Source organism: Triturus cristatus, chromosome 1_1 (genome assembly GCF_964204655.1).
Source record: "Triturus cristatus chromosome 1_1, aTriCri1.1, whole genome shotgun sequence".
In the NCBI taxonomy this organism is placed as follows: Eukaryota; Metazoa; Chordata; class Amphibia; order Caudata; family Salamandridae; genus Triturus; species Triturus cristatus.
Genome location: NC_140579.1, coordinates 47,897,303 through 47,923,876, shown reverse-complemented (window position 1 = coordinate 47,923,876; position 26,574 = coordinate 47,897,303). Strand labels below are relative to the sequence as shown.

Below are 26,574 nucleotides of genomic sequence, written 5' to 3'. Positions count from 1 at the left end.
TGGCACATTGCTGGGCTGACTTTGCCTGAACAAGCCAGTCGTCCAGGTAAGGGTAGACGTGAATGTGTTGCCTTCGTAGATGTGCAGCCACGGTAGCTAGGCACTTTGTGAAAACTCTGGGTGCTGTTGTCACTCCGAAGGGGAGGACTTTGAATTGATAGTGCTGCCCCTGAATTGTGAACCGGAGATATTTTCTGTGTGACGGGTGTATGGGTATGTGGAAATACGCATCTTTGAGGTCTAGCGTGGCTAGGAAATCTCCCTGTCGGAGGAGCGGGAGAACCTGCTGTAGGGTGAGCATGTGAAAATGCTCTGAGAGAATGTAGCGGTTGAGGGGTCTCAGGTCTAGGATAGGTCTGAGTGAGCCGTCCTTTTTTGGTATTAAGAAGTACAGAGAGTACACCCCTGTTCCCTGCTGGTGTACGGGCACAACCTCTATTGCGCCTTTTTGCAGCATACTTAGCACCTCCTGCTGTAATAACGCTAAGTGCTCTGAGGACATAGGACGGTGCCTTGGCGGTATGGTGGGTGGAGTGGAGGTTAATTCGAGACAGTAACCGTGTTGGATAACATCTTTGACCCACCTGTCCGTGGTGATGGAATCCCACGTGGACAGGAACCGCTGGAGCCTTCCCCCGACAGGTGTTATGTGGGCGGGGGGAAGGGAGAGGGCGTCACTGTTTGTTCTTGGGGGAGGACCTGGTATTGCCGTAACCACGTCCTCTGCCCTTGGTGCTGGAGCCACGATATCCACCTCGGGTGTTTTTATCGTAGGAACTCTGTGTGCCCCCTTTATTGTAGGTTTGCTGTGCCCCCTGTCCTCTACCTGCACCTCTATTTCCGGGGCGACGAAAGGAGCCACTACGAAATGTCTGCGTTTGCAGAGCCCCCATTGACTTCGCAGTGTCCGTGTCTTTCTTTATCTTTTCTAAGGTGGCGTCAACCTCCGGCCCTAATAAGTAGTCGGGGTTGACTGGCTGATTGAGGATGTTATTTTGGACCTCAGGTTTGAATCCGGAGATTCGTAACCAGGCGTGTCGTCGTAGCATGACGCTGGTGTTTATTGCCCTTGCAGCAGTGTCTGCGGCATCTAGTGCACACTTGATGGATGCGTTCGTGAGCAGTTGTCCCTCCCTGATGAGGAGCTCCGCTGCCTCTTTGTACTCGTCTGGCAGGTGTTGGAGTAGGGTCTCTAACGTGTCATAGTGTGAGCGGTCGTAGCGAGCTACGAGGGCCTGTGTATTGGCGATGCGCCATATGTTTGCTGCCTGGGCTGCAATCCGTTTGCCGGAGGTCTCTAGAACCTTGGACTCTTTGTCCGGGGGAGGAGCATCACCAGTTGTCTGAGAGTGTGCCCGTTTGCGAGCATTGGCAACTACAATGGAGTCCAGAGGCAACTGGCTTCTAATGTACATGGGGTCCCCAGGTGCGGGTTTGTACTTCTTCTCGATCCTGGGGTTTATTACCCGTGCCCTGGTGGTTTCCTTGAAAATGTCCTTTGCTGGCTTGAGGACACCTTTTAACATGGGCAGAGTCTTTACAGTCCTCTCGGAGGATGCGAAAGTGTCCACCAAGAAATCATCCTCGATAGTGTCTGAGTGGAGTTCCACTCCATGATTGGCTGCGGCACGTTCAATGAGGGCGTTGAATGCAGCAGTGTCCTCTGTGGGGGACGTTTTTGCGCCATAAAGTTGCGGGTCCTGTGTATCCAGAGCGGCACCTGGGTCTACAGGGTCATCCCAGACTTGATCAGGGTCTTGCTGCCCCTCAGGGTCTATGTCCTCGGGGTAGGTGGTGTCGTCACCCATGTAGTCCTCCACTGCATCCGTGTCGGAGTGCGTTGGAGAGAATGATGGATCTGTGTAAGAGGTGTGGACGCGTTCATAAAGAACTGGTTCAGATTCCGCCGGCATTTTTTGTTTTAGCGGGATCCTGTAAGAGTCTAAAGCTTGCTCTGAAGTGATCTTCCGCTTTCGGAGCATGAGCCTGCCGGTGTCGGCGTCGATGAAGTGGGACGGCGATGTCCCAGTAGTCGAGTGTTCTGTAGATGGGGACCTTGTCTGGGTAACGCGGGTTCTGATTTCGAACATTTTCGGCGCCGTGGATGGCGGCAAACCAAAGGTGATGTTTGCTGGTGCCGGAGGTGCCTTCTGTGCCCGTGTTGGTACGGAGCCCGACGAGGTCTGGAGGGCTGCCTTTTCCCTGATGCGTTGCAAGGACGCTGCCACTTGTCGCACCTGGAACTCCGACGGTTCTTTGGCACCGAGTGGTTCCGTAGAGGCAGGGGTGGACTTCTTCGAAGCGATTGGGTCATCGAGTCGAGGAGGGGTAGGAGCCGTCGACGGCATCGATAAGTGTACCGTAGTCGCTGCCTTTGAGGTGGATAGCGATGCAGTGGCTATTCGCACCTTGGTGGTGGGTGCCGATTGCTTCGGTGCCGGGGGCCGAGGTGCTTTGACGGTACCGACGGCTTTCCTCTTTGGGTCGGCGCCGACATCGGCTGCAGCGAGTTCGGCACCGAAGTCCCTTTTGGTGCGGTCGGAGCCGACGGGTTTGGCTGGCGTCGAAGGTGTGGTGGTCCTCGAGCCGACCAGTGTCAGTTTCACTTTCGGTTTCTGTTTAACCGGTGCGATGATTGGTTTCGGTTTTGTGGTAGGGAAACCAGTCTTTTTAGGGAACAATGGCTCTTGCTGTATGTCCGTGGCCGGGCCGGGGGGCGGGGCCGAAGAACTGTGGGATTGGTCTTGGGTAAGGCCCGAAGGCGATCCCTCGACCGGAGCCGTCGACTGACACACTGGGATAGCCTCAATTTGTACGGGTAGGCCTTGCTCCTCACCGGAGCTACCCTCTTCGGCCCCTAAGGCCTCATCGTAGTCTCCTACCTCGTCGTCGGCTTCTTCCCTGTGAAAAAGCTCTTCATCGACATCTTCCGATCGGGAACCGTGTTCGGAAGTGGGGCTGGAGGGTATATTTTCCACGCTTTCCACATCTTCGTCCTCGGTGCTGAAGATGTTGGTCGGGGCCGGTGCCGCTTGCTGCGCTTCCAGTCGCGCGTCGATTCCGGAGAGTCTTCTTGGATCTGAATCGGGCACAAGCCATGCATTTCGATTCGTCATGATCCGGTGAGAGGCATTTGTTACACACCGGGTGGACGTCGATATGGGGGTATTTGGCGTGGCAAACAGGACACCGCTTGAATGGGGTCCTCGATTCCATCGTCGAAGTTCGGTCGATGGTCGGATTTAATGGATCCGAAAAGTTGTTAAAGCCGTGAAAAACTAGCCTGTAAACTGTCGATACCGATCGGGAACAGTACCGTCGAAAACTAAAGGCCTTTTGGCCTGCAACTAAATTTTCCTAACTTGAGTCAAGATAAGCACATCCGAACCCAATGGCGGAAAAAAACAATCTGAGGATGGAGAGGATGCCCATGCGCACTGTGGTCCAGGGGAGGAGTCACCTATCTCAGGATACTTCGAAGACTCTTCCAGGACAACAACGTGCAAACATCCGGACCCAACACTAGGCGGCGATCTATGCACAGATATGAATTCAGCAGCCCACATGCCTCGAACAGCAGTATCCTCCCAAAGCGGTGGCTAACCTGTAGCTGTTGCTTGAAAGAGTTCCAAGAACTACCTGGCCTATATTAGCTTGTTGTCTCGCCAACATATGTACACAATAGTGCTTGGTGAATGTGTGCGGTGTTGACCATGCTGCAGCTTTACAGATGTCAGCTAAGGGGATGTTTCCTAAAAAAAGCATAGTAGCCTCTAGTTTGCGGATGGAATGCACTCTAGGGGGTATTGGTAAAGACCTCTTTGCTTTTGCAAAGCATGTTTGGATACATTTAACAATCCACCAAGCAATACCCAATTTAGAAAAGTAATTGCCTTTGTGTGGTGGAGAAAAAGCCACAGAGTTGCTTAGTTTGGCAAAATGGTTTTGTCCCTTCTATGTAATACAATAAGGCTCGACTAACATCTAAAGTGTGTTGAGAGACAGTTCTGGCCCTGAATCTGGTTAAGGAAAGAACCCAGGCAACTCAGATTGATTGATGTGAAAGGCAGATACCCTTTTGGGTAGAAATTTGGGGTTAGTGCAAAGAACCACTTTGTTTTTGTGGAGTTGGAAAAATGGTTCCTCTAGGGTTGGTGCCTGTAGCTCACCCACTCTCCTCAGTGATGTAACAGCAATGAGGAAAGCAACTTTCCAAGTGAGAAATTGCACTTCACATATATGCAATGGCTCGAAGGGTGGACTCATTAGTCTGGTAAGGACAATGTTAAGATTCCACACTGGAGCAGGTGGAAGTCTTGGTGGAATAACTCTGGAGTTCTTCCATAAAGGCCTTGATAACAGATACTCTGAAAAGGGACAGATGCTGTCTATTTTGAAGGTATGCAGCTATTGCGGCGAGATGTAAGCGTATGGATGTGTAAGCCAATCCTGACTGCTGCAAGTGTAGTAAGTAACATATTATATTTTGAATGAAAGCATCTAACGGGATGATTTGGTTATTACAATATATAACAAACTGCTTCCATTTAGCTTCGTAGCAAGCCCTTGCAGTAGGCCTTCTGGGATCTTTAATGATTCATACAGTCTGGTGGAAGGTTCAGATAACCAAACTAGGATTTCAGTTGCCAGATCAATGGTTGAGTTCTTTGGGATTTGGATGTCTTACGTCTCCATGGCACTGTGCGAGGAGACTGGGTGTGAGATGTAGTTTTTGATGAGGAACAACTGAGAGCTCCAACAGGGTAGTGAACCAAGGTTGACGGGCCTATGTGGGAGCTACTAGGATCAGTGTGAGGGATGTTTGTCCAAGCTTCTGAACCACTAGTGGAACGAGTGGAAGAGGCAGATTAGCATAGGCATATATACCTGACTAGTTCATCCATAGAGCATTGCCTTTGGACAATGGGTGTGGATACCTGGAGGCGGAGTTTGGGCATTTTGTGCTGGTGTGAAGAACAGATCTATCTGTGGAAAACCCCACATTTGAAAGAATGGGAGGAGAACTTGAGGGTGAAGTTCCCACTCGCGAATCTGTTGTCTCTGCCTGCTGAGAAGGTCTGAGATTGGACTGTTTACTCCTGGGAGGTGTTCTGCCAGGAGAAATATTGTGATGTATGGCCTACCTCCAAATGGCTTGTGCAAGGCGTGACAGATGTTCCCCCCCCCCCGTTTCTGTATGTAATACATGGCTGTAATGTTGTTGGTGCGGACTAGGACAGCTTTGTCTGGAAGGCTTTGAGCGCTAGAAATACTGCTAACAGCTCTAGATGATTTATATGAAGTTGCTTTTGCTTTACACTCCACAAACCTTGAACTGTGTGAGTTTGAAGATGAGCTCCCCAACCAGAGCACACTGTGTCTGCTGTTAGCACGGTCTGTGGAACTGGGTCGATGAAGTGCCACCCTTATGATAAATTGTGGATTCCACATCTGCAGAGAGCGATGGGTGCGGCCATCCTCCAACACTACATCTGACAATTGACCCAGAGACGGATTCCAATGATGTGCTAAGCTTTCTTGAAGGGGACACATTTGAAGTTTTGCATGGGGAACAATCATGATGCAAGACCCCATCATTCCTAGTAGCTGAATATATTCGAGCTTTTAGTGACTGGTCGGGCTGAAACGGAGATTAGAGCCTGATTATTGCAGATGCTGGCTGCATTGTGACAGGCTAGAGCTTTGAGTATTGAGAGTGGCTCCCAAATATGTTTGTGTGTTGGAGATAGGACTTAAACACATTTACTGTGAACCCCAGATTGTGCAGTAATTGTAGTGTTATTTGAGTGTGCTGGAGACACTTTGGGTAAGAGCTGGCTTTGATGAGCCAGTCGTCCAAGTATGGGGAGACATGAATATGCTGTCTTCCCAGGTGAGCAGCGACTACTGGCAGGCATTTGGTGAATACTATGGGGGCAGAGTGGAAGCACTTTGAACTGGTAGTGTTGTCCCTCAACCACAAACCTGAGATATTTGCGATGAGCGGGATGTATTGGAATATGGAAGTATGCATCCTTTAAGTCTAGAGTAGACAAAGTCGCCTTGCTGTAGGAGTGCGAGCACTTGTTGAAGAGTGACCATATGAAAGTGATCTCAGTGAATACATTGATTTAGCTCTCGGAGGTCTAATACAGGCATGAGAGAGCTGTCCTTTTTGGGTATGAGAAAGTACAGGGAGTACACGCTCGATCCTTGATATTGTAATGGTACAGGCTCTAAAGCTCCATTTTGAAGAGAGTGAACCTCCTGTTTGAGGAGCTGTAGATGCTCTGGTGACATTTTGTGTGAACGTGGGGGAATGTTTGAGGGATTGTTGGTAAGCTCCAGGCAGTAACCAGATAGAATAATTCCTAGGACCCATTTTTCTAAAGTTATTGTAGGCCAGACAGAGAAGCATTGAGAGAGAGTCCCCAGACAGGTGTGGAATGATCAGAGGGAAGGGGAGGCAAGTAACTGTTTATTGAGGGGGAGGTGGTGGTGTGTGTGGACCCTTTACCTCTTTTCCTTGCCATTATTGCCTCTAAATCCACCTCGAAAGTAACCTCTTTAAGAGGATGACTGACGCCTTTCTACGATGTAGAGGTGTTGTCTGTAGATATGTTTTTGGAGCCCCCCCTGTAGAAGGAGCGACGAAAATGTCCCCGACTGGATGGGGACCGTAGGACTTCCATAGATTTTGCAACATCTGTGTCCTTTTCTAAGGAAGTGTCTACAACAGGACCAAAGAGATGTTCTTTATCAAAAGTTAAGTTTAAGATAGAAGCCTGTACTTCGGGTTTAAACCCTGAAATTCGAAGCAAGACGTGCCTTGTTAGCAAGACACTGGTGTTGATTGCACGAGCCTAAGTGTCAGCTGCATCTAAAGTGCATCTAATAGATGTGTTTGAAATTAACTTTCCTTCCTGAACTAGGTCGTGTGCCTTCGACTTCTGTTCATCAGGTAGAAATCGGAGCAATTGTTCCAATTTGTCGTAGTGCACTCTGTCGTATCCAGCTAAGAGAGCCTGGGTATTGGCAATATGCAGTGATTGGCTGCCTGTGCAGCTACTCTTTTTTCCCCAGCGGCATCTATTAGTTTAGATTACTTATCTGGAGGAGGGGCATTCACCGATGTTTGTGAGATTGCCCATATACGGGCATTAGAAATCACTAAGGAATCTAATGGTAATTGACCCTCAATGTAAACTGGATCAGATGGTGCAGATTTATACTTTTTATCGACCCTTGGTGTAAGACTTCGTGCGAGAACCGGATCTTTAAAGAAGACGTCTGCATGTCTTAGCATACCCTTAAGCATAGGCAGTGTGTGAGTGGATCGTTAGGAAGCCTCAAGTGACTTTATGAAGCTAAACTACATGATATTCAGCAGCCCTATTTATTAGTTCCATGTACCCTACATTATCAGGTAGAGAGGGTTTTGTAGGGTATAGATTTAGATTGTTTTCTGTGTTTGGATCGGTGTTATAATCGTTCCATGGATCAGGACTATTATTATCTACCCTGTCCCTGTCATCCTGGTTGTCAGGTGTTTGAGGTTGTGGTGAATTTATGGGTGTTATTAATAAATTTGGGTCAGGTGGGGAAGGAGGTGTTAGAGGAGGAGCAGAGGGGTTAGTACCAACTTGTTTTCACTTAAGAGGAATGTGGTAAGTGTCCTCCGTTTCTGGTTTGCGTTTTGATGGCAATTTTGCATAAGGAATATGCTACTTACCAGTATGCATCTGTTCTTGGCATGTAGAGCTGCAGAGCCACACACTTAGGATAAGATCGCCATCTGGTGTTGGGCTCGGATGCTTGCAGGTTGTTGTTGTCTTCGGAAGAAGTCTTTGGTCACGAGATAGGTGACTCCTCCCTTGGACCACAGTGCGCATGGGCATCCACTCCATCCTCAGATTGTTTTTCGCCATGATGGGAAATGATGGAGTAATGGAGTATGTAAAAAATAAAGAAAAGGATGTCCATGTGTAATGTCTAAGTAAGACAATGCTGGAACAGATACAGGTCCCGGGGAGGCGGGTGGGCGTGTGTGGCTCTGCAGCTCTACATGCCAAGAACAGATGCCTACTGGTAAGTAGCATATTCCGTTCGAGGCATATGAGCTGCAGATCACACACTTAGGATAGACTATACAGCAGTATCTCCCCTAGCGGTGGTCACCTGTATCTGTTGCAGCAGTTTGGAATAAAGTTTTAAGGACAGCCTGGCCTACAGAAGCTTGTTGTTTTGCTTGCACATCAACACAGTAATGTTTATTGAAGGTGTGTGTTGTAGACCATGTGGCTGCCTTACAAATATCTTCTAAGGGAAAGTTTCCTAAGAATGCCATGGAAGCCCCTATTTTGCGTGTGGAATGCGCTCTAGGGGGAACGGTTAGTGTGCGTTTAGCCTTGTGGTAGCATATTTGGATACATTTAACTATCCACCTGGCTATCCCTGATTTGGAAATGGGGTTGCCTTTATGTGGTGGAGAGAAAACAACAAACAATTGTTTGGTTTTGCGGAAAGATTTAGTCCTGTCAATGTAATAAAGTAGGGCTCTTTTAACGTCTAAGGTATGAAGAGCTCTTTCAGCTACCGAGTCTGGATTTGGGAAGAACACCGGTAGATCGACTGATTGGTTAAGATGGAATGGAGAAATGACCTTTGGCAGGAATTTTGAATTTGTTCTAAGAACCACTTTGTTACGATGTAGTTGTAGGAATGGTTCTTGTATGGTTAAAGCCTGGATCTCACTCACCCTTCTAAGGGATGTGATATCAATAAGGAAAGCTACTTTCCATGTAAGGAATTGTAGTTCACATTTATTCAGGGGTTCAAATGGGGGACCCATGAGCCTTGTAACAACAATGTTTAGATTCCACACTGGGGAGGGTGGTAATCTTGGAGGAATGATCCTTTTAAGACCTTCCATGAAGGCTTTGATTGCTGGCACTTTAAATAGTGACAAGTGTTGTCGATTTTGTAAGTAGGCTGCTAATGCTGCTAGGTGGAGACGTATGGACGAGTACGCTAAATTACATCTTTGCAATTGTAGTAAGTAGCAAATGATGTTTGGATGGAAGCATTTAGTGGGTGTATGTCATTTTTAGTGCAGTAAATGGCAAATCTTTTCCATTTTTCAGAGTAACAGGCTCTAGTGGTAGGTCTTCTGGCCTCTTTTATAATATTCATGCAGTCTGGTGGTAGGTTGAGGTAACCGAACTCTAAGACTTCAGGAGCCAGACCGCTAGGTTCAGTTGATGGGGATCTGGGTGTCTGATTTCTCCATGGTTCTGTGTTAGTAGGGGCGGGGAGAGGCACAGTTTTTGGTGTGGAACTAGAGAGAGTTCCAGGAGTGTTGTGAACCAGGGCTGGCGTGCCCATGTGGGAGCTACTAATATGAGCTTGAGAGACTGTTGCCTGAGTTTGCGTACTACAAACGGAATGAGTGGGAGAGGCAGAAAAGCGTACGCAAATCTGCTTGACCAGTTCATCCATATTGCATTGCCCTTCGACTGTGGGTGGGGAAACCTGGCGGCGAAGGTTGGGCATTTTGCGTTTTCGTGTGTGCCGAACAGGTCTATGTCTGGTTGGCCCCATTTTTGGAAGAATGGGAGTAGGACTTGTGGGTGTAATTCCCATTCGTGGATCGGTTGGGTTTGGCGACTTAACAAGTCGGCAATCTGATTGTGAACTCCTGGAAGGTGTTCTGCTAGTAGGTAGATATTCTGGGGAATTGCCCATCTCCAAATGTTCTGTGCGAGCTGGGATAGCTGGAGAGAATGTGTGCCCCCCTGTTTTTGTATATAATACATGGCTGTCATGTTGTCCGTGCGGATGAGGACAGCTTTGTTCTTTAGATGTAAATGGAATGATTTTAGTGCTAGGAACACTGCCAGTAGTTCCAGGTAATTGATATGGAGCACTTTCTGTTGGGTGGTCCATTTGCCCTGAGTGGTGTGTCCCAGGAGATGGGCTCCCCACCCTGTGAGGGATGCGTCGGTTGTCAGCACTATCTGTGGAAGAGGCTCTAAGAACAGCCGCCCTTTGGACAGGTTTATGGTGTTCCACCATTTTAGGGAGCGATGTGAGTGGCTGTCCACTAACACCAGATCCGTAAGTTGTCCGTGAGCCTGATTCCACTGTTGTGCTAGGCATTCCTGTAAGGGGCGCATCTGAAGTCTTGCATAAGGCACAATGAAGATGCATGACGACATCATGCCTATGAGTTGCATGAACACTCTTGCTGGGAGAGAGTGTTGGGGTTGATATTTTAAGATGAGAGCTTGTATATTGGCTATCCTGGCTGGGCTGGGATAAGCTATAGCCTTGGAGGTATTTATGGTGGCTCACAGATATTGCTGTATTTGGGAGGGTTGTAGTCGAGATTTGGGATAGTTGATGGTGAATCCCAAGTTGTGTAAAATTTGAATAGTTTGGTGGGTGTGTAGAACGCATTTGTGGAGTGAATTGGCTTTTATGAGCCAATCGTCCAGATATGGGAAGACGTGAATTTGTTGTCTTCTGAGATGCGCTGCCACTACTGCTAGGCATTTGGTGAATACTCTGGGCGCAGTTGTCACTCCGAATGGGAGTACTGTGAACTGATAATGTTGCCCGTCTACCATGAATCTTAGATACTTCCTGTGCGCAGGATGCATGGGAATGTGAAAATAGGCATCCTTGAGATCTAGTGTGGCAAGGAAGTCGCCTTGCTGTAGTAGTGGGAGCACTTGTTGAAGAGTGATCATATGGAAATGATCTGAGTGTATGGAATGATTTAGGAGTCTGAGGTCTAGTATAGGCCTTAATGTTTCGTCTCTTTTGGGGATTAGGAAGTAAAGAGAGTATACCCCTGTGCCCTGGTGTTGTAAGGGGACTGGCTCTATTGCGTGTTTGTGAAGCAATGAGAGAACCTCTTGTTTGAGTAGCGTAAGATGGTCTGGTGACATGGGGCGCTGTTTGGGTGGTATGTGTGGGGGGGTATTTGTGAGTTCTAGGCAGTAACCATACTGGATAATTTGTCTTACCCACTTGTCTGTTGTAATGGAATTCCAGACAGGTAGGAACTGTTTGAGTCTTCCCCCGACTGGAGTGGAATGGTCTGGGGGAGTGGAGGAAAGTCACTGTTTAGTGGCGGGGGAGGTACGAGTGTTGGTGTTGCCTCGACCTCGTCCCTTGGTGTTATTTCCTCTATATCCTCCTCTAAAATATCCTCTATTGGAGGATGTTTGGGTAGAGTTTTTGTTGGAGGAGGTGTCTGCTCCAGTAGTTTTGGATGACCCTCTATAGAAGGAGCGTTGAAAGGAGCCGTGTGGCTGTGGAGACTGCAATGCTCCCATGGACTTAGCAGTCTCGGTGTCTTTCTTCATTTTTTCTAGTGCAGTATCTACTGCTGGTACAAACAATTGGTCTTGATTAAATGGTTGGCCGAGTATGGTACTTTGTACTTCTGGTTTGAAGCCTGAAATACGTAGCCATGCATGGCGTCTAAGAAGTACGCTTGTATTTATTGCTCTAGAGGCAGTGTCAGCGGCGTCAAGAGCACATTTAATTGAGGCATTAGAGATGAGCTTTCCCTCTTGTATAAGGTCATTTGCCTGGGCCTTGTATTGGTCTGGTAAGTGTTGTAGAAGGTCTTCTAACTGATCATAGTGAGCTCTATCATAGCGTGCTAATAGGGCTTGTGTATTGGCAATACGCCAATGGTTAGCTGCTTGTGATGCTACCCTTTTGCCTGAGGCTTCTAAAAGTTTGGATTCTTTGTCTGGGGGCGGTGTATCTCCTGTTGTTTGGGATTTAGCCCGTTTCCTTGCATTGGAAACAACTAAAGAATCTAGAGGGAGCTATCCTTTAATGTAAGGAGGATCTTCTGGGGCAGGTCTATATTTTTTTTCAATTCGAGGGTTAAGTACCCTGGCCCGTACGGGGTCTTTAAAAACTTCAGTGGCGTGTTTGATTACCCCTTTAATCATGGATAAAATCAGAACTGATTTTTGGGATTGCTCAAAGGTGTCTAGGAGGAAGTCTTCCTCGGGTGCATCAGAGTGCATGGTGACGCCATGGTAAAGTGCTGCCCTGTGCACTAGTTGTCCAAACCCTAGGTGAGGGTTTTGAAGGATATGCAGTAGGGTCAGGTATATCCGGCAGGGGGTAAGCCCAGTCGTCTAGTGGTACAGCATCCGGATTTGTGAAAGGATCATTAGGATAATTAAGATCATCCGGATCCACCCCTCCCGCTAGGTCATCATAATCATCCTGTGGAGGTGGTGTATGTGAAGGAGATGGAAGAGGTAGTGGAGGTGGGGAGGGGGGGTTAATAGGTGAGACAGGAGAGGAAGGAGGAATGGGTGAGGTGGCCGAGTCCTTCTTCTTTACAGGAGCTGGAGAAGGTGTTGTGTCCAGCTTCTTTTTCTTATATGGCACAGCAGTGACATGTCCTGTTTTTGGATTAATATAGATCCTTTTTTGTGTTGGATCTGGGCGGAAAAGTTCTTGTTCTTCTGGAAGAGGCTTTGGCGCCGATTTTTTCGGTTCCGATCTAGGTTTAGGGTGATCGGTAGAGTCTTTGGCCTTAGGAGGTGTGAGATAGTCCTTAGCCGGTTGTTTTGGCACCGATGATGTTTTTGGTGCCGATGAAGGTTTCGGTGCCGAAGAAGGTTTCGGTGCCGAAGTGGAATCTTTGGGTTTGGGAGCCTTCGGTGCCGGTTTATCTACTGGCCTGGAAGGTTTCGGTGCCGGAGTTCCCGGAGCCGGTCTCGGTGCCGAGAGGTCTTGCGCTTTCGGTGCCGAAGGTGCTGGTGGGACAATAATATGTGGTTTGCTCGGAGCCGAGCCACCGGAAGGCTTGTATTTCTTCGGAGCCGATCTCGAAGGCGGGGCTTCTGAAGGTTGTTTTCGGTCGCGACTGGGGCCAGCTGGCGAAGTCTTGACCAATGCCTTTTTGGAGGGGTTGGGGTAAGGGTGTCAGTACTCACCCGTTGCCCCGTAGTAATGGGGTCGTCTGAGTCATCTGCTTCTGATATAATTTGAAGCTCCTCGGAATCTTCCTCCGGGACATCGGGACCCTCGTCGAAGATGTCCTCCGGTTCCGGGGCTGGTCTGTGTGTCATGATATGGCGACGAGCTCTTCGATCTCGAATGGTCTTCTTCAAGCGGAATGCGGCGCAGGCTGGACAGCTGGACTCGTCGTGTTCCGGTGACAGGCACAGGTTGCAGACCTTGTGATGGTCACTGTGCGGGAACTTTGCTCCACATTGGGGGCATTTTTTAAACGGCGTCCTTTCCATGAGCCGTAGGCCTCACGGCGCGGATAGGTGGAATCGCCCGCGTCGACGTCCGGAACCGGTCCGATGAACTCGATGTCGAGTGAAAGTGTATGGATGAAGTTTTTGAAGTTTGTGTCGCTTTGAAAAGTTCGATTTAAAAGTTTTCTACCGGAGTGGAAAAGTTACATCCGAACCCAGTGACAGAAAAAAACAATCTGAAGATGGAGTGGATGCCCATGCGCACTGTGGTCCAAGGGAGGAGTCACCTATCTCGTGACCAAAGACTTCTTCCGAAGACAACAACAACCTGCAAGCATCCGAGCCCAACACCAGATGGCGATCTAAGTGTGTGACCTGCAGCTCATATGCCTCGAACATATGTTTTGGGATTGATGACCAGTTCCTTTTGTTTCGGGTCTGGGTTTGAAGGCAGGAATGTCGAAACAAGGCTCCTTCGATGAAGTAGTAGTTATTTTATCTTTCAGTGCCAATATTTTTGAAGTTGAGTTTTTAGGCGCCAAAGTATTCGGATTCGAAGATGGTTTCAGTACCAAAGGAGTGGATGCCGAAACGTGTTTTGGTATCGATACAGATTGTTTCGGCTCGGTGCCCGAATGCAGCCGACTCGATCCCGAGCCAGAAGGCTTTAATATTTCTTTCAGTGCCGGACCCGAAGGCGGGGCGTTGGAAACGTGTTGTCGGTGCAGACCTTGACCCGAAGGCAGAGGAGGGACCGGGGCCTTTTTCTTAGGCAGAGGTGGAGTTTGGGGGATGGGGGGACCCTGCTGAATCTCTTCAACCATGTCGGAGTTGACTACTGACACGGAAAGGAGCTCCTTTTCTTCCTTGGCTCTTTGCGTGTCGTAGACGTCTTGTTCGTAATCTTCTCCAAGAGATCCGGAATGGAGCCACTGTGTTGGTGTTGCATTTCGTGACGTCGAGCCAGACGGTCACAGAGCATCTTCTTGCATTGGAACAATTTGCACGCATCACAGTCTTGTTCGTCATGCTCCAGGGAGACTCACCAGTTGCACACTTCGTGCGAGTCGGTGCGCGAGTACTTGGCGTGGTACCCAGGACAGTATTTAAATGGAGTCCATGCCATCAACTGCAAGGCGGGCCGACGCGGCTAGGTCAGACGGTCTTCCATGAAGTTTCCGATCGAAAGAGATTTTTCTGAAACCGATATGATACGTGGACAATGGGAAACGCAAACGAATAACAATAGCATCGAGGGTAAGTAAATTGCACACCAACGGGAACCCGAGGAATGGTTTCGAACAGGAGCACAGCAATACACATCCGATGGCGGAAAAAACTATCTAACAATGGAGTCGCTACCTGTGAGCAATATCACAGAAAGGTGTAGTCACCTTACCTGACTGGGAAGACTTTTTCGAAGAAAACAACTTGCAAACATCCAGACCCAACACTAGATACCAGGAGTATGCAAAGCATGTGATCTACAGCTCATATGCCTCGAACAGAAAGGTTTACAACTAAAGCTGATGTAGAAGCTGCAAAGCCAGCAATGTTTGCAGCTTGGACGTTGGCTTTAGCTTTAAGCATGGTGGCTGCCTGCCTTTCTTTTCTACTTATTTAGTTTTGGAGCATTTACGGCATGCCACACTAACTTCACATGTTTAAAGCTAAAGCACGGCGTGCCACAAATGGTACAAAAGTAATTAATAGAAAAGAAAGGCAGGTAGCCGCCAAGTTTAAACCAAAAGCCAATGTAGAAGCTCCAAAAGTAAAGAAGTAGAAAAGAAAGGCAGGAGTCGGTTGTGTTTGAGAAGCCAACCTACAAACTGCAAAGTGTGTGTAAACAAAGGATAAAACAGTCAGAGAGAGGATACTGTAATACGCCAATACTCCAGCAGAGGAGTAAGTCATGAAAGGGTGAGACATATACCCTCACAAAACCATACAGAAGAAAGCTTTTAAAAAGGACACACAATTTAACCAATCTGCGGCGAGGGTTTGGTCAAAGCCAGTAGAAGTGGATACAGCATGCCTCGCAGAGCAGCTCATGCTTGATGGCTAGGCTCAACATAAAAAGGAAGAACTGAGTTCCAAGTGGCATGCAATCATCCCCCCAAAAAGGTGCCCATAAGCCACTAGTAGCCTATTCGACTGCAACACATACAGTGTCACACTTGCAACAGGTTAGTTAAGAATTTGTACATGCTGGGACACAGGGAGGATAAGAACATCAGTGCAATATAGTCCAAGTCATTCCCCTAACAGCTTTGTTATCTGAGGATGCTGCTTTACTGATGGGGTACCAAATACAGTACTATTACCTAGAGTGCATAACAGTATAAAAGCTATGCTATCTCCTGGGACTATACTTTACTACATGATACTCCCCACCACAATAATGTGGGACTATGTCTTTCCACAAGGCCTGTGGTATCCACAGGGAGTTTCTCCCTTCTGTGAAATAGTCTATTAGTATGACTGCAGTGCCATCACAAAGTTGTTGCGTTTCGCAGGATCCTGTTCTACTGCAGCCTAGGCACTGAACACATTGTACAGATTAGGCACGGAGTAAGTTATATCATTCAGCAATTTATCAAAAATACATATCAAACTCTACAAAGTGTGGTTGACTCCTTCCAAAGCTCTCTATCCAATCTTTCACACCCCCACACAATTTAGCTGGTTATGAAGCCTTACATTTCTTTGATGAAAGTGGCATCTGGATTTGGGAAGATATTCCCCTCGTTCCGGCCAAGAGCACTGCCAGGACAGAAGAAATTGATGCGGAGGTAGGTGTAGTCTCCCTCAACAGACATGCTGATATTCTGTACGATGAAAAAGAAAAAAAACTATCAAAAGGAAAGCAAGAAATAAAAATAATAAACACAAACGTAAAAAAGTTATTAGAACAGTCCTGTGGCAGGAGCCATAGCAGAAGGGACTCATGCAAATGTCCCTTGTACCCAGAAAACTCACATCAGAGGCAAAAGGATTACACTTTTTCAAGCACAGCCTCAACAGTACAATTATTATTAAGAGGTGACTATGCTATGTTGTTCTTGAAAGAGAAAATACAACCTTGACAGCTAAAATCAACAAATACCTTATTTCAAGGTTAATGCATTATTTTTCTGTCAATAAGCGTTTCGAGCCCCTTCATGTCATACCCCACAGACTCACCAGCCTCAAAAATAAGAGATTAAAAAACATAAAAATTGAACTTTTTTTTTTTTTAGACTGGGTCATTGTTTTACTACGTTACATCACTTTAAGAGCTAAAATAAAAACAAACCGCTTAATAAAGAAAAAATTGGTATGTATTGTTACTTAAACAAATCTCTCAAGTATAAGTAGCACATGCCTAACACAAGTATATTAGTAGGTATCACCCCATTCCTATCCGGCATTGCTCCAAAAGAATGCTCATAACATTCTGCTCCAATGTCTCATCAATTCTTAAGACAGGGCTGTCCTATAGGGCAGCTATAAAGAAGGCCCAGCCGCACCTTGATGGTGGCAATATGAAATGGTGTAGAGATGCCAAACACTGGCATGACGACAGTCTCATACTTCTTGTCAATAAAAATCTTCATTTCGCGGATTTCTGGTTCCTTTGGCATCACTGAGGCATTCCGATAGGAGACGTTCGACTTGCGTGCTCTGCAGTGAGGGGAAGGGAGTGAGGGAGGAAGATTAATACAGAGGATCAGAAGATTTGAATAGGGTTAAATATATTCCATACCTCACCTTTTATAATTCCCATGTTCCCTGCCAGTCTTCCGCAGAATACAGCTGTGGGGCTACACCTGGCATTTGCAAGCCATATCAGGACACAAGACAAACTGATGCTGGTTACCAATACTGTGAGAAAGTGGCTCTGTATATACTGTTCCCAAATAGGTACAGGGTGTACAGAGTCCACAGTCCCTAGAGGCTTGGCAGAGGCTAAAGTTAGATATAACCTTACTCTCTAAAGTGGTAGCTTGGTCGAGCAGTAAGGCAGTATCAGAGGACAGTGTAAAGCATTTGTTGTACACACTCAGCCAGCAAATGGTCTCACTCACTCAATAACTGAACTCTAGGCCAATGGTTTATATATAAAAAATATATGCTTGTTTTATTTTAGAACCAACAATAGGTATTACAATATACTTTCTCAGAATGAGATGCTTTATATAAATACTTTTGCAATATGCAATTGACTTTTGTAGAAGGTTACAAGTGGTTGCAATAGGCAACACTATTTTAAACACAATAATGCATTGAATTCAATGGAAGTTTCAAGTTATTTGCAACAGATTACTTTTGTGATAACTTTTGGAATTCCAGGGCTGGATCCTAGATTCAGTCCTGGGTCAGTACTTAGAATCAAGTGATAAAAGTCTACTTAATTACTGTGATGATTTTTAAATAATATTTAGCTATTTTAAAAGTTGACACAGAAAATATTTCAGAGAAAACAGTCAATGATTACCTATGGAAGAATATTCAAGTTGCAGGTACAGTATGTTCTCGTTACTTTTGTAATCCAGTACTGGGTTGGTGCTTGGCAAATGTCTTGAATGGAGTATGCTACTTACCAGTATGTATCTGTTCTTGGCATGTAGAACTGCAGATCTACACACTTGTGCATAGATCGCCATCTGGTGTTGGGCCCGGATGTTTGCAGTTTGTTTTTCCTCTTGGAAAGTCTTTGGAAGTCATGAGGTCGGTGACTCCTCCTTTGGATTGTATTGCGCATGGGCATCGGCTCCATCCTAAGATTGTTTTTCGCCAGCAGGGAAAGATGGAGCGTAGTAGTAACAGTGAAGAGGCCCATGTGTGTGGTATCTAAATAAGATAAACTGGAACAGATACAGGTAGCCGGGGAGGCGGGTGGGCGTGTGTAGATCTACAGCTCTACATGCCAAGAACAGATGCATACTGGTAAATAGCATATTCCGTTCGAGGCATATGAGCTGCAGATTACACACTTGTGCATAGATTATATAGCAGTTACCAACCTTAGCGGCGACCACCCGTATCTGTTGCAGTGGTTTGAAATAATGTTTTGAGTACAGCCTGGCCCACACTAGCTTGTTGCTTAGTTTGCACGTCTACACAATAGTGTTTAGTGAAAGTGTGCGGTGTTGACCATGTAGCTGCTTTGCAGATATCATCTAATGGGATGTTCCCTAAGAATGCCATGGACGCCCCTATCTGCCGTGTAGAATGGGCTTTTGGGGGAACGGATAGCGTTCATTTTGCTTTGTGGTAGCAAATTTGAATGTATTTTACAATCCACCTTGCTATCCCTGATTTTGAGATGGGGTTGCCTTTGTGTGGTGGAGAGAAAGAGACAAACAGTTGTTTGGTCTTACGGAAAGGTTGTGTTCTCTCGATGTAGTAGAGTAAGGCTCGTTTGACATCTAGTGTGTGAAGAGCTCTTTCTGCAACGGTTTGTGGTTGTGAGACAAAATACTGGTAGTTCTACTGATTGGTTTAGGTGAAAGGGAGTAATGACTTTTGGAAGGAATTTTGGGTTTGTACGGAGAACAACCTTGTTATGGTGCATTTGGAGAAAAGGTTCTTGAATGGTAAATGCTTGTATCTCACTGACCCTTCTAAGGGAAGTGATGGCTACAAGAAAAGCGTTTTTCCATGTTAGGAATTGTTGGTACTTGGTGAATACTCGTGGCGCTGTTGTGACTCCGAACTGGAGCACTTTGAATTGGTAGTGTTGTCCGTCCACTACAAATCTGAGGTACTTTCTGTGAGCGTTGTGCACTGGAATGTGGAAATAAGCGTCTTTGAGGTCCAAAGTGGTGAGGAAGTCGTTTTGGGAGAGGAGTGGAAGTACCTGCTGAAGCGTTACCATGTGAAAATGGTCTGAGTGTATGTATATGTTTAAGGGCCGGAGATCTAGGATGGGCCGTAGAGTCTCATCCCTTTTTGGTATGAGAAAATATAGGGAGTAGACTCCCATGTTTTGTCGGTTGGCAGGAACGTGTTCTATCGCCTGTTTCTGTAGGAGGGAGATTACCTCCTGCTTTAGTAACATTAGATATTCTTGTGACATTGGGCGTTGTCTGGGTGGAATGTTTGGGGGGTAGATATTAGTTCTAGGCAGTAGCCTGACCGAATTATTTGGGTTACCCATTTGTCTGAGGTGATGGTAGCCCAGACAGGAAGGAAATTTTGGAGTCTGCCCCCGACCGGAGTGGGATGGTCTGGGGGGAGCGGGGGGAAGTCATTGGGTAGGCAGTGTGGCAGAGCGGGCGGTGTTTGTTTTGCCTCTGCCTCTGTTATTGTTACCCCTGTAGCCGCCTCTTTGATAACCCCTTGTAAAGGTGGACTGAGTAGGGGATTTGTATGAAGTGGACGCGGTATCTGAGGAGTAGCCTCTGGATGTACTCCGAAAGGAAGAGCGGCGAAAGGAGCGTCTGGGAGTGTGTGACTGCAAGGCTCCCATGGATTTTGCCGTATCAGTATCCTTTTTCATTTTTTCTAGGGCCTCATCCACTTTTGGGCCAAATAGATGTTCTTGGTCAAAGGGATGGTTAAGGATGGAGGCTTGCACCTCCGGTTTAAACCCTGATATCCTTAGCCAAGCATGGCGACGGAGGAGGACGCTGGTATTGATGGCCCTGGAGGCTGTGTCTGCTGCATCTAGGGCGCAACGTATGGAGGTATTAGTAATAGTTTTGCCCTCCTGAATTAGTTCGTTGGCCCTAGCTTTATATTTTTCAGGGAGATGGTGCATTATGCCTTCTAACTCGTCATAATGGGCTCTGTCATATCTGGCCAGTAGCGCTTGAGTATTGGCGATACGCCATATATTGGCAGCTTGGGATGCAGTACGCTTGCCTGATGCGTCCAGTAGTTGAGATTCTTTGTCAGGTGGTGGTGCTTCGCCTGACGCTTGGGAGTTTGCCCTTTTACGTGCGGTGGATACTACTAGAGAATCTAGTGGCGCTGGCCCTCTGATGTAGGAGGGATCTGTGGGGGCAGATTTGTATTTTTTCTCGATGGCGGGTTAATGACCCTGGCTCTAACTGGGTCCTTAAAAACCTCTGGCGCATGCTTTACCACTCCTTTGAGCATAGGCAATATAGAGGTGGACCTATGTGTGGTGTCGAATGTGTCGAGGAGGAAATCATCCTCCACGGGGTCGGTGTGTAAATCTACCCCGTGATAGTGTGCCGCCCTTTGCAGTAGGTGGTTGAACCCCAATGAGTCTTCTGGTGGAGAAGTACTGGAAGGGTAAAGATCGTCTTGTGGGACGTTGGGGATATCAGGGATATTGTAATCGTCCCATGGGTCTGGGGATCCTGTAGGGGTGGGGCCCCCTGTGGGTAGGTCCTGGGGCACATCTCCAACGTCATCATATGGGTCCCCCTGATCATCATCGTCTGGAGACGGGGTCGGAGAACGATGAGGTTGGGGTGGAGAAGGCGGAGGGGGTGGAGGAGGGGAAGGTGGAGAAGGTGGGGAAGGTATTCTGAAAGGAGAGGTAGCAGAGTCCTTCCTCTTTGGAGGTGGAGGCGGAGCAGGCTTCTCCAAATGTCTCTTTTTGGTAGAGAGTGTTAAATGTCCAGTTTTGGGATCCTTGGTAAGTGTTGGGCACAGGGGGCCGCGGGGCGCCGCGTGCAGGGGTGCCTTTTGGTGTCGGGAAATCTTACCCTCTGTTGATCGCGGTAGGGGGGCACCTTGTTTTGAGGCTGCAGGCTTCTTCAGGAGGGTCGAGGGAGGTCCTTGGGTGCCGGACTGGGGGTCACAGTTGCTGTGGGGTCGTCCTCGTGGTCTTTGTTCACTCCGGCACCGGCCAGGCTTGGCTGGTGCAGATTGTGTTGGGTTTGCGGTTCCGGGCTGATGCCAGAGATTAGAAGTAAGTTTTGAGTAGAGCCTCTACTCATGGGAGTCCCAGGGGCTTAGAGTTGAAGGGTAGCCAGGTCCTCCGGGGTTTGTGAGGTTGCTGGCCACAAGAGATGCCGGGTTGGAGCAGGAGCAGGTTCGAGGGTCGACAGGCCGGTAGGGCTGGGGCCAAAGCAGTTGGTGTCTTCCTCTTCTTAGCAGCTGCAGGGCAGGTCTTCTTTCTTCTTGCTCTTCTTTGTATTTCGGAATCTGGAATCTGGGGAAGGAAGGTTCAGGGTGCCCCTAAATACTAGACGTAGGGGCATTACATGTAGGTGAAGGTCAGGGACCAACGGGTCCCTGTCCTGGGGTGGGTACACCCCCTATCCTGCCTCTCTCCTGTGGGAGGGGGCAGTAGCCTAGTCCTGATTGGGTAGGGCTTCCCATCTTCAAGATGGCGAGAGCCCGGGGATGTGCTTCACCTCGCCTCCCCCACCTGAGGGGTGTGGTTGGCAGGCTGGCACATCCCCTGTCCTTATTTGGGGTTTCCAGCCAAGCTTCCCGCCAGAGTGGGAGGTTGCAGTGGCCTGGGGAAGCTCACAGAGACGGCATGCCTTTGAAGCTTCCCCCTGCCTATCCTGGGGGAGGAGGTTTAGCACCTCGCCGAGGATGTGCATTGTTGCAGGCCCAGGAGAGCAGGGGTTCTCAAACCCAGGGGTCCAGCAACATGTCTGCTGTGTGGTAGCCTCAGAACAGACGTGGATTGTAGGTTAGGTTTTAGGGGGCATCTCTAAGATGCCCTCTGGGGTGCTTGGTACATTAAATCCTACAATGGCATCAGTGTGGGTTTAATGTGCTGAGTAGTTTGATACCAAACTTCTCAGTCTTCAGTGCTGCCTTTATGGTGCTGTGGAGGTCGTGTTTGACGAGCTCTCAGCACCATGTACTCTTAAATGGCAGCACTGCAGTTACAGTGCCCAGGAATGGACCTGGGAACTGTAGGGGCACAGGGCTCCTGCTCCTGTGCCCACACCATGCGCATAGGGCACCCAGCTAGAGGGGTGGCTGAAGTATGCAATGGCAGTGTAGGTGGTGGGCATGGCACACAGAGATGTGTGCCATGTCGACTCTTTGTTTTGTCTTGCACCCAGACACCCAGCCTGCAAGGGCAGTGTGTGTGTGTGTAAGGGTACAGGGCCTCCAAGGGTGGTACAATGAGTGCTGCAGCCCTTAGAGGCCTTTCCTGGTCACAAGGCCCTGGGTACCTAGAGTACCATTTACCAGGGGATGACATGTGGCCAGGGTTTGCCAATTTGTGTTTTGTGTTTTTAGGGAAGGAACATAGGCCCTGGGCACCTGATTGGCAGGAGTCCAGGGTACACTCAGTCAAAGTACAGCAATTCAGCAAAAAGTGGGGGCAAACCATGCAAGAAAGATGGCACTTTCTCACAAATACCAAGCTGTAAGGCACATGTACATTACACTATTGAGAAATTACTTACAGGACACAAGTATAAGGAAAAAATGCTACTTACCAGTATGCATCTGTTCTTGGCATGTAGAGCTTCAGAGTTGTACACTGTGCATAGATCACCATCTGGTGTTGGGCTCGGATGCTTGCACTTTGTTGTTGTCTTGGAAGACTCCTCCCTTGGACGATAGAGCGCATGGGCATCAACTCCATCCTCAGATTGTTTTTTTCCGCCATCGGGTTCGGATGTAACTTCTGCGCTCCAGTTCGGCACCATATTCTCCAAACCTTTTCAACACGCAAACTATCTAAAACTCGACGGTATTGTTTTTGATCACGTGATTTTCGACGTGCACCTCAACTACTTTATTCCAGTCGTTGACACGGGCCGCTGGGCCTATCGACGCCGTTCGGGCCTACAGCTAATGGAAAGGCACCTCGCTGCTAAGAGTAAGTCACCAACTGCTTTGGCCCCAGCCCTACCGGTCTCTCGACCCCCAAACCTGCTCCTGCTAAATCCCGGCATCTCCCGTGGCCAGCAACCTCACAAACCCTGGAGGACCTTGCTACCTTGTGACTGTAAGCAATAGAGACTCCCACGAGCAGGGGTACTGCTCAAAGCAAGTAACTGACCCCTGGCATCGGCCAGGAACCGCGAACCCTCCACACTCTGCACCCGCCAAGCCTGGCCTGTGCTCGAGTGGACAAAGACCACGAGGACGTCCCCCCGGCGACTTTATCTATGTACCGGGGACTCCCATCCCGATGACGGGGAATGATTCAGGCATGTGAATCTATCAAAGATACACTAATACTGGATAACAAAAGATATTCTTTAAAAATCGTGCAAATAACAAAAACTTATTTACTCAACTGTTTTTAGGAAATGTCCCAGTGCTGCATCTAGGCACCCAGCACGGAGTTAGAAAAAGTAACGTAAAAGTAACTTACCTGCAATTTGTTGAAAATGCCCATTCATTCCAATATACTATACCTGCTAAGTGTCGCAATCTATTACATTATCTGTAAATCAAAACCAGTGCAATTTCTACTGCATTTCCGAACTGTATTCAATCAAGTAACTTATTACTACAAAGTATTTTGATGCTTACCTGTGCCAGGCTTGATAGGTTCTAGAAATAAAACAGTATATTTATTTTACAAAAACAATTGGCCTGGAGTTCAGTTCTTGAATGTGTGAATTCATTTGCTGACTGAGTGTGTACCTCAAATGCTCAACACTGTCCTCTGATACTGCCTTACTGCTCGACCAAGCAACCACTTTAGAGAGTAAGGTTCTATCTGACTTTAACCTCTGCCTACCTTTGGGGACTCTTGGGCTCTATACACACTGTACCTCTCTTTGGTGCAGTATATATAGAGGCAGTTTTTTTTTTTTTTTTTTAAACAAAAAGTGTCGATATAAAATAAAACTTCGTTGCCAGACCAAAAGGAGCCCCCCACCCCAAGTCTGGAAACAATGACAATATGTGTTTGCAAGCAGTGAAATCAAATCAATTGAACCAAAGATCAATAAGAAACAGATAAATATATAAAGAGTATCAATGCCGCACATAATATAATATAGGGAGACGGAAGGCCGGTGGGATTCGCTATAGGAGAGTCTTGAAATAGCTCGGGGCTATAATGCAGAACAGTGGCCCAATAATAAAGTATTAAATTAGGAAGAGCCCACCCTCCTCTCTCTCTGGGTAATGAAAGAAGTTTGAAGGCTCTTCTTGGCTGAGCATATGCCCAAATAAACTGGGAAAATATTCTGTCGAATGTCTGAAACATTGTATTATTAAATTCTCACGGAATAGTCCTAAAAAAATATAGAAGTTTAGGAAAAAAGGTCATCTTTAAAACCTTACACCTCCCCACTATTGTTAAATGCATATTATCAAATCTTTTAAGAGCTTTTTTCATATCGACAGCAAGGGGAGTCAGATTTTCTTTAAAAATTTGGTCCAAATTCGCAGATATATTGACCCCGAGATATTTAGCCTTATCTGTTACTCTATCGTCCTGCCAAGTTATATAATCATTTAACACAATCTGAGTTTTAGTTTTATTGATGGCATATCCGGATATTTTCCCAAATTCCCGGGCCTCCTGTTCAAACATCCTAATGGCTCTTTCAGGTTCCGGGGTTACTAAAGCTAGATCATCGGCATAAGCCAAGATCTTAGTATTAATTCCGAACCTGCACACCGCTACTATCTCAGGATTACCTTCAATTTTTTTGATCAGAGGATCTATATATAATGCAAATAGTAGCAGTGAGCAGGGACATCCTTGTCTTGTTCCCCGGGTTATTCCAATCTGTCTTGTCATATGTCCACTGATCACGATTCTAGCGGTTGGGTCCTGATATAGAGCCTGCAGTACCTGCAGGATCCTGGGACCGAAACCTATCCGCCTCATAGTCCCCCACAAATATTGCCAGGAGACCCGATCGAATGCTTTTTCGGCATCTAAGAGTATTAATGCGATCGGGTCTCCTGCCACCTTGGCAGCATCAAATAGGGTGATAGTCCGGCGGACATGTTCGGTGGTGCCCTTTTTAGGTATAAATCCGTGTTGCCACTTTGAGACCAAAGACTCAATTTTGGAGGACAGTCTAGATGCGAGAATTTTAGAAAAGATCTTGGAATCGGTATTGATGAGAGTTATTGGTCTATATGAGGACATTTCCAGTGCGGGTTTATATTTTTTTAGAAATATTACTATTTTAGCAGATGACCAAGACTGCGGTGGAGATGAGCCTTTAAAAATGGAAGAAATTACATTGGTGAATACATCTTTAATTTGTGGAGAAAATATTTTATAAAATTCCACTGGAATATTGTCGTCTCCAGTGGCCTTTCCATCGAGGAGGCTAGCCAGGGCAATTGCAATCTCCTCCCAGACAGGAGAAATTTTCATTTGGTTGCTACTCTCCCTATCAAGTTCAGCCATTGGAATTGTGTCCAAGTAGATATTAATCTCGGACTCTCTGAGTTTGCTGAGCTTGATAATTTCTTCGGTGTATAATTTTTCATAGAATGCTCTAAAAGACTCCTCTATTTTTACAGGATCATTAGTAATCCCTTCAGAGACGGTTTGAATAGAAGAGATTAGATTGGTAGTGACCTGTTGCCTGGTGGAAATAGCCAGTTGATGCCCGATAAGTTTGCTACATTCATATAGCCTTTCACGAGCCGAGGCCCATTTTGCAGCCGTTCTTTCTGCTAATATGGACCCCATTTCTGCTTTGGCGACTGCCACATTAGTCTGTGCTTCCTCAATTCTAGAGCCCAGCTGGACAGCACTTATTAATTTCCTTTCAGCCTCTATCATTTGGTTAAGTAAGGAATCAGCCTGTATTTTCTCCTTTTTATTCTTATTAATGGAAAATCTAAGCGTCTCCCCCCTTATACCTGCCTTTAGTATGTCCCAAACGACCATTACAGGGGCTGACCCGGAGTTGATCTCTAAAAATTCCGGTATACATTTTTTCATATATTCTCGGTATTCATTATCGTACAGGAGGGATTTTTCAAAAGTCCAATTAGAGCTTAGCCTACTATTTACCAGTCCCGCTATGTTGATAATAAGAGGGTTATGATCTGATAAGAGGCGAGGAGCAATATCGATAGTACAGTCATACGCCAGAGATGCAGAAACTAAAAAATAATCCAGCCGAGCAAAAGACAAATGAGGAGCAGAAAAGAAGGTATACCCATCCTGATTAGGTTTCAACTTGGCCCATACATCTTTCAGACCGTGAGTCTGAATCAAATTTGAAACGGCCTGAAAAACCTTAGGTTTTCTGCCCCTATAGACCCAGGACTCATCCGAAAGCCAGGTGCTAGGGAGATTTAAATTTAAATCGCCACAAAATATGATTGGTAATGGCCAATGGGCAGCTATATAAAAACTCTTTTCATTCATTCATTCATTCAGTTCCTCGTTCACACCATAGATTACCCCGGGATCGTCAAGATTGCTTCCATAAACTGAGCAGATTGTGAAACC

General features: G+C 47.0%; 1 protein-coding gene across 1 annotated transcript in view; it reads right to left on the bottom strand.

Moving 5' to 3' along the window:
• Positions 1 to 26,574, bottom strand: part of LOC146869332 (FACT complex subunit SPT16-like) — a 251,328-nt gene that overhangs the window by 147,689 nt on the left and 77,065 nt on the right. Inside the window, exons 7-8 of the mRNA XM_085650597.1 lie at positions 16,757 to 16,910; positions 15,948 to 16,075 (exon numbers count right to left, since the gene is read on the bottom strand). Coding sequence (XP_085506723.1) covers positions 15,948 to 16,075; positions 16,757 to 16,910 — 282 coding nt within the window. The remainder of the gene's footprint in view (positions 1 to 15,947; positions 16,076 to 16,756; positions 16,911 to 26,574) is intronic.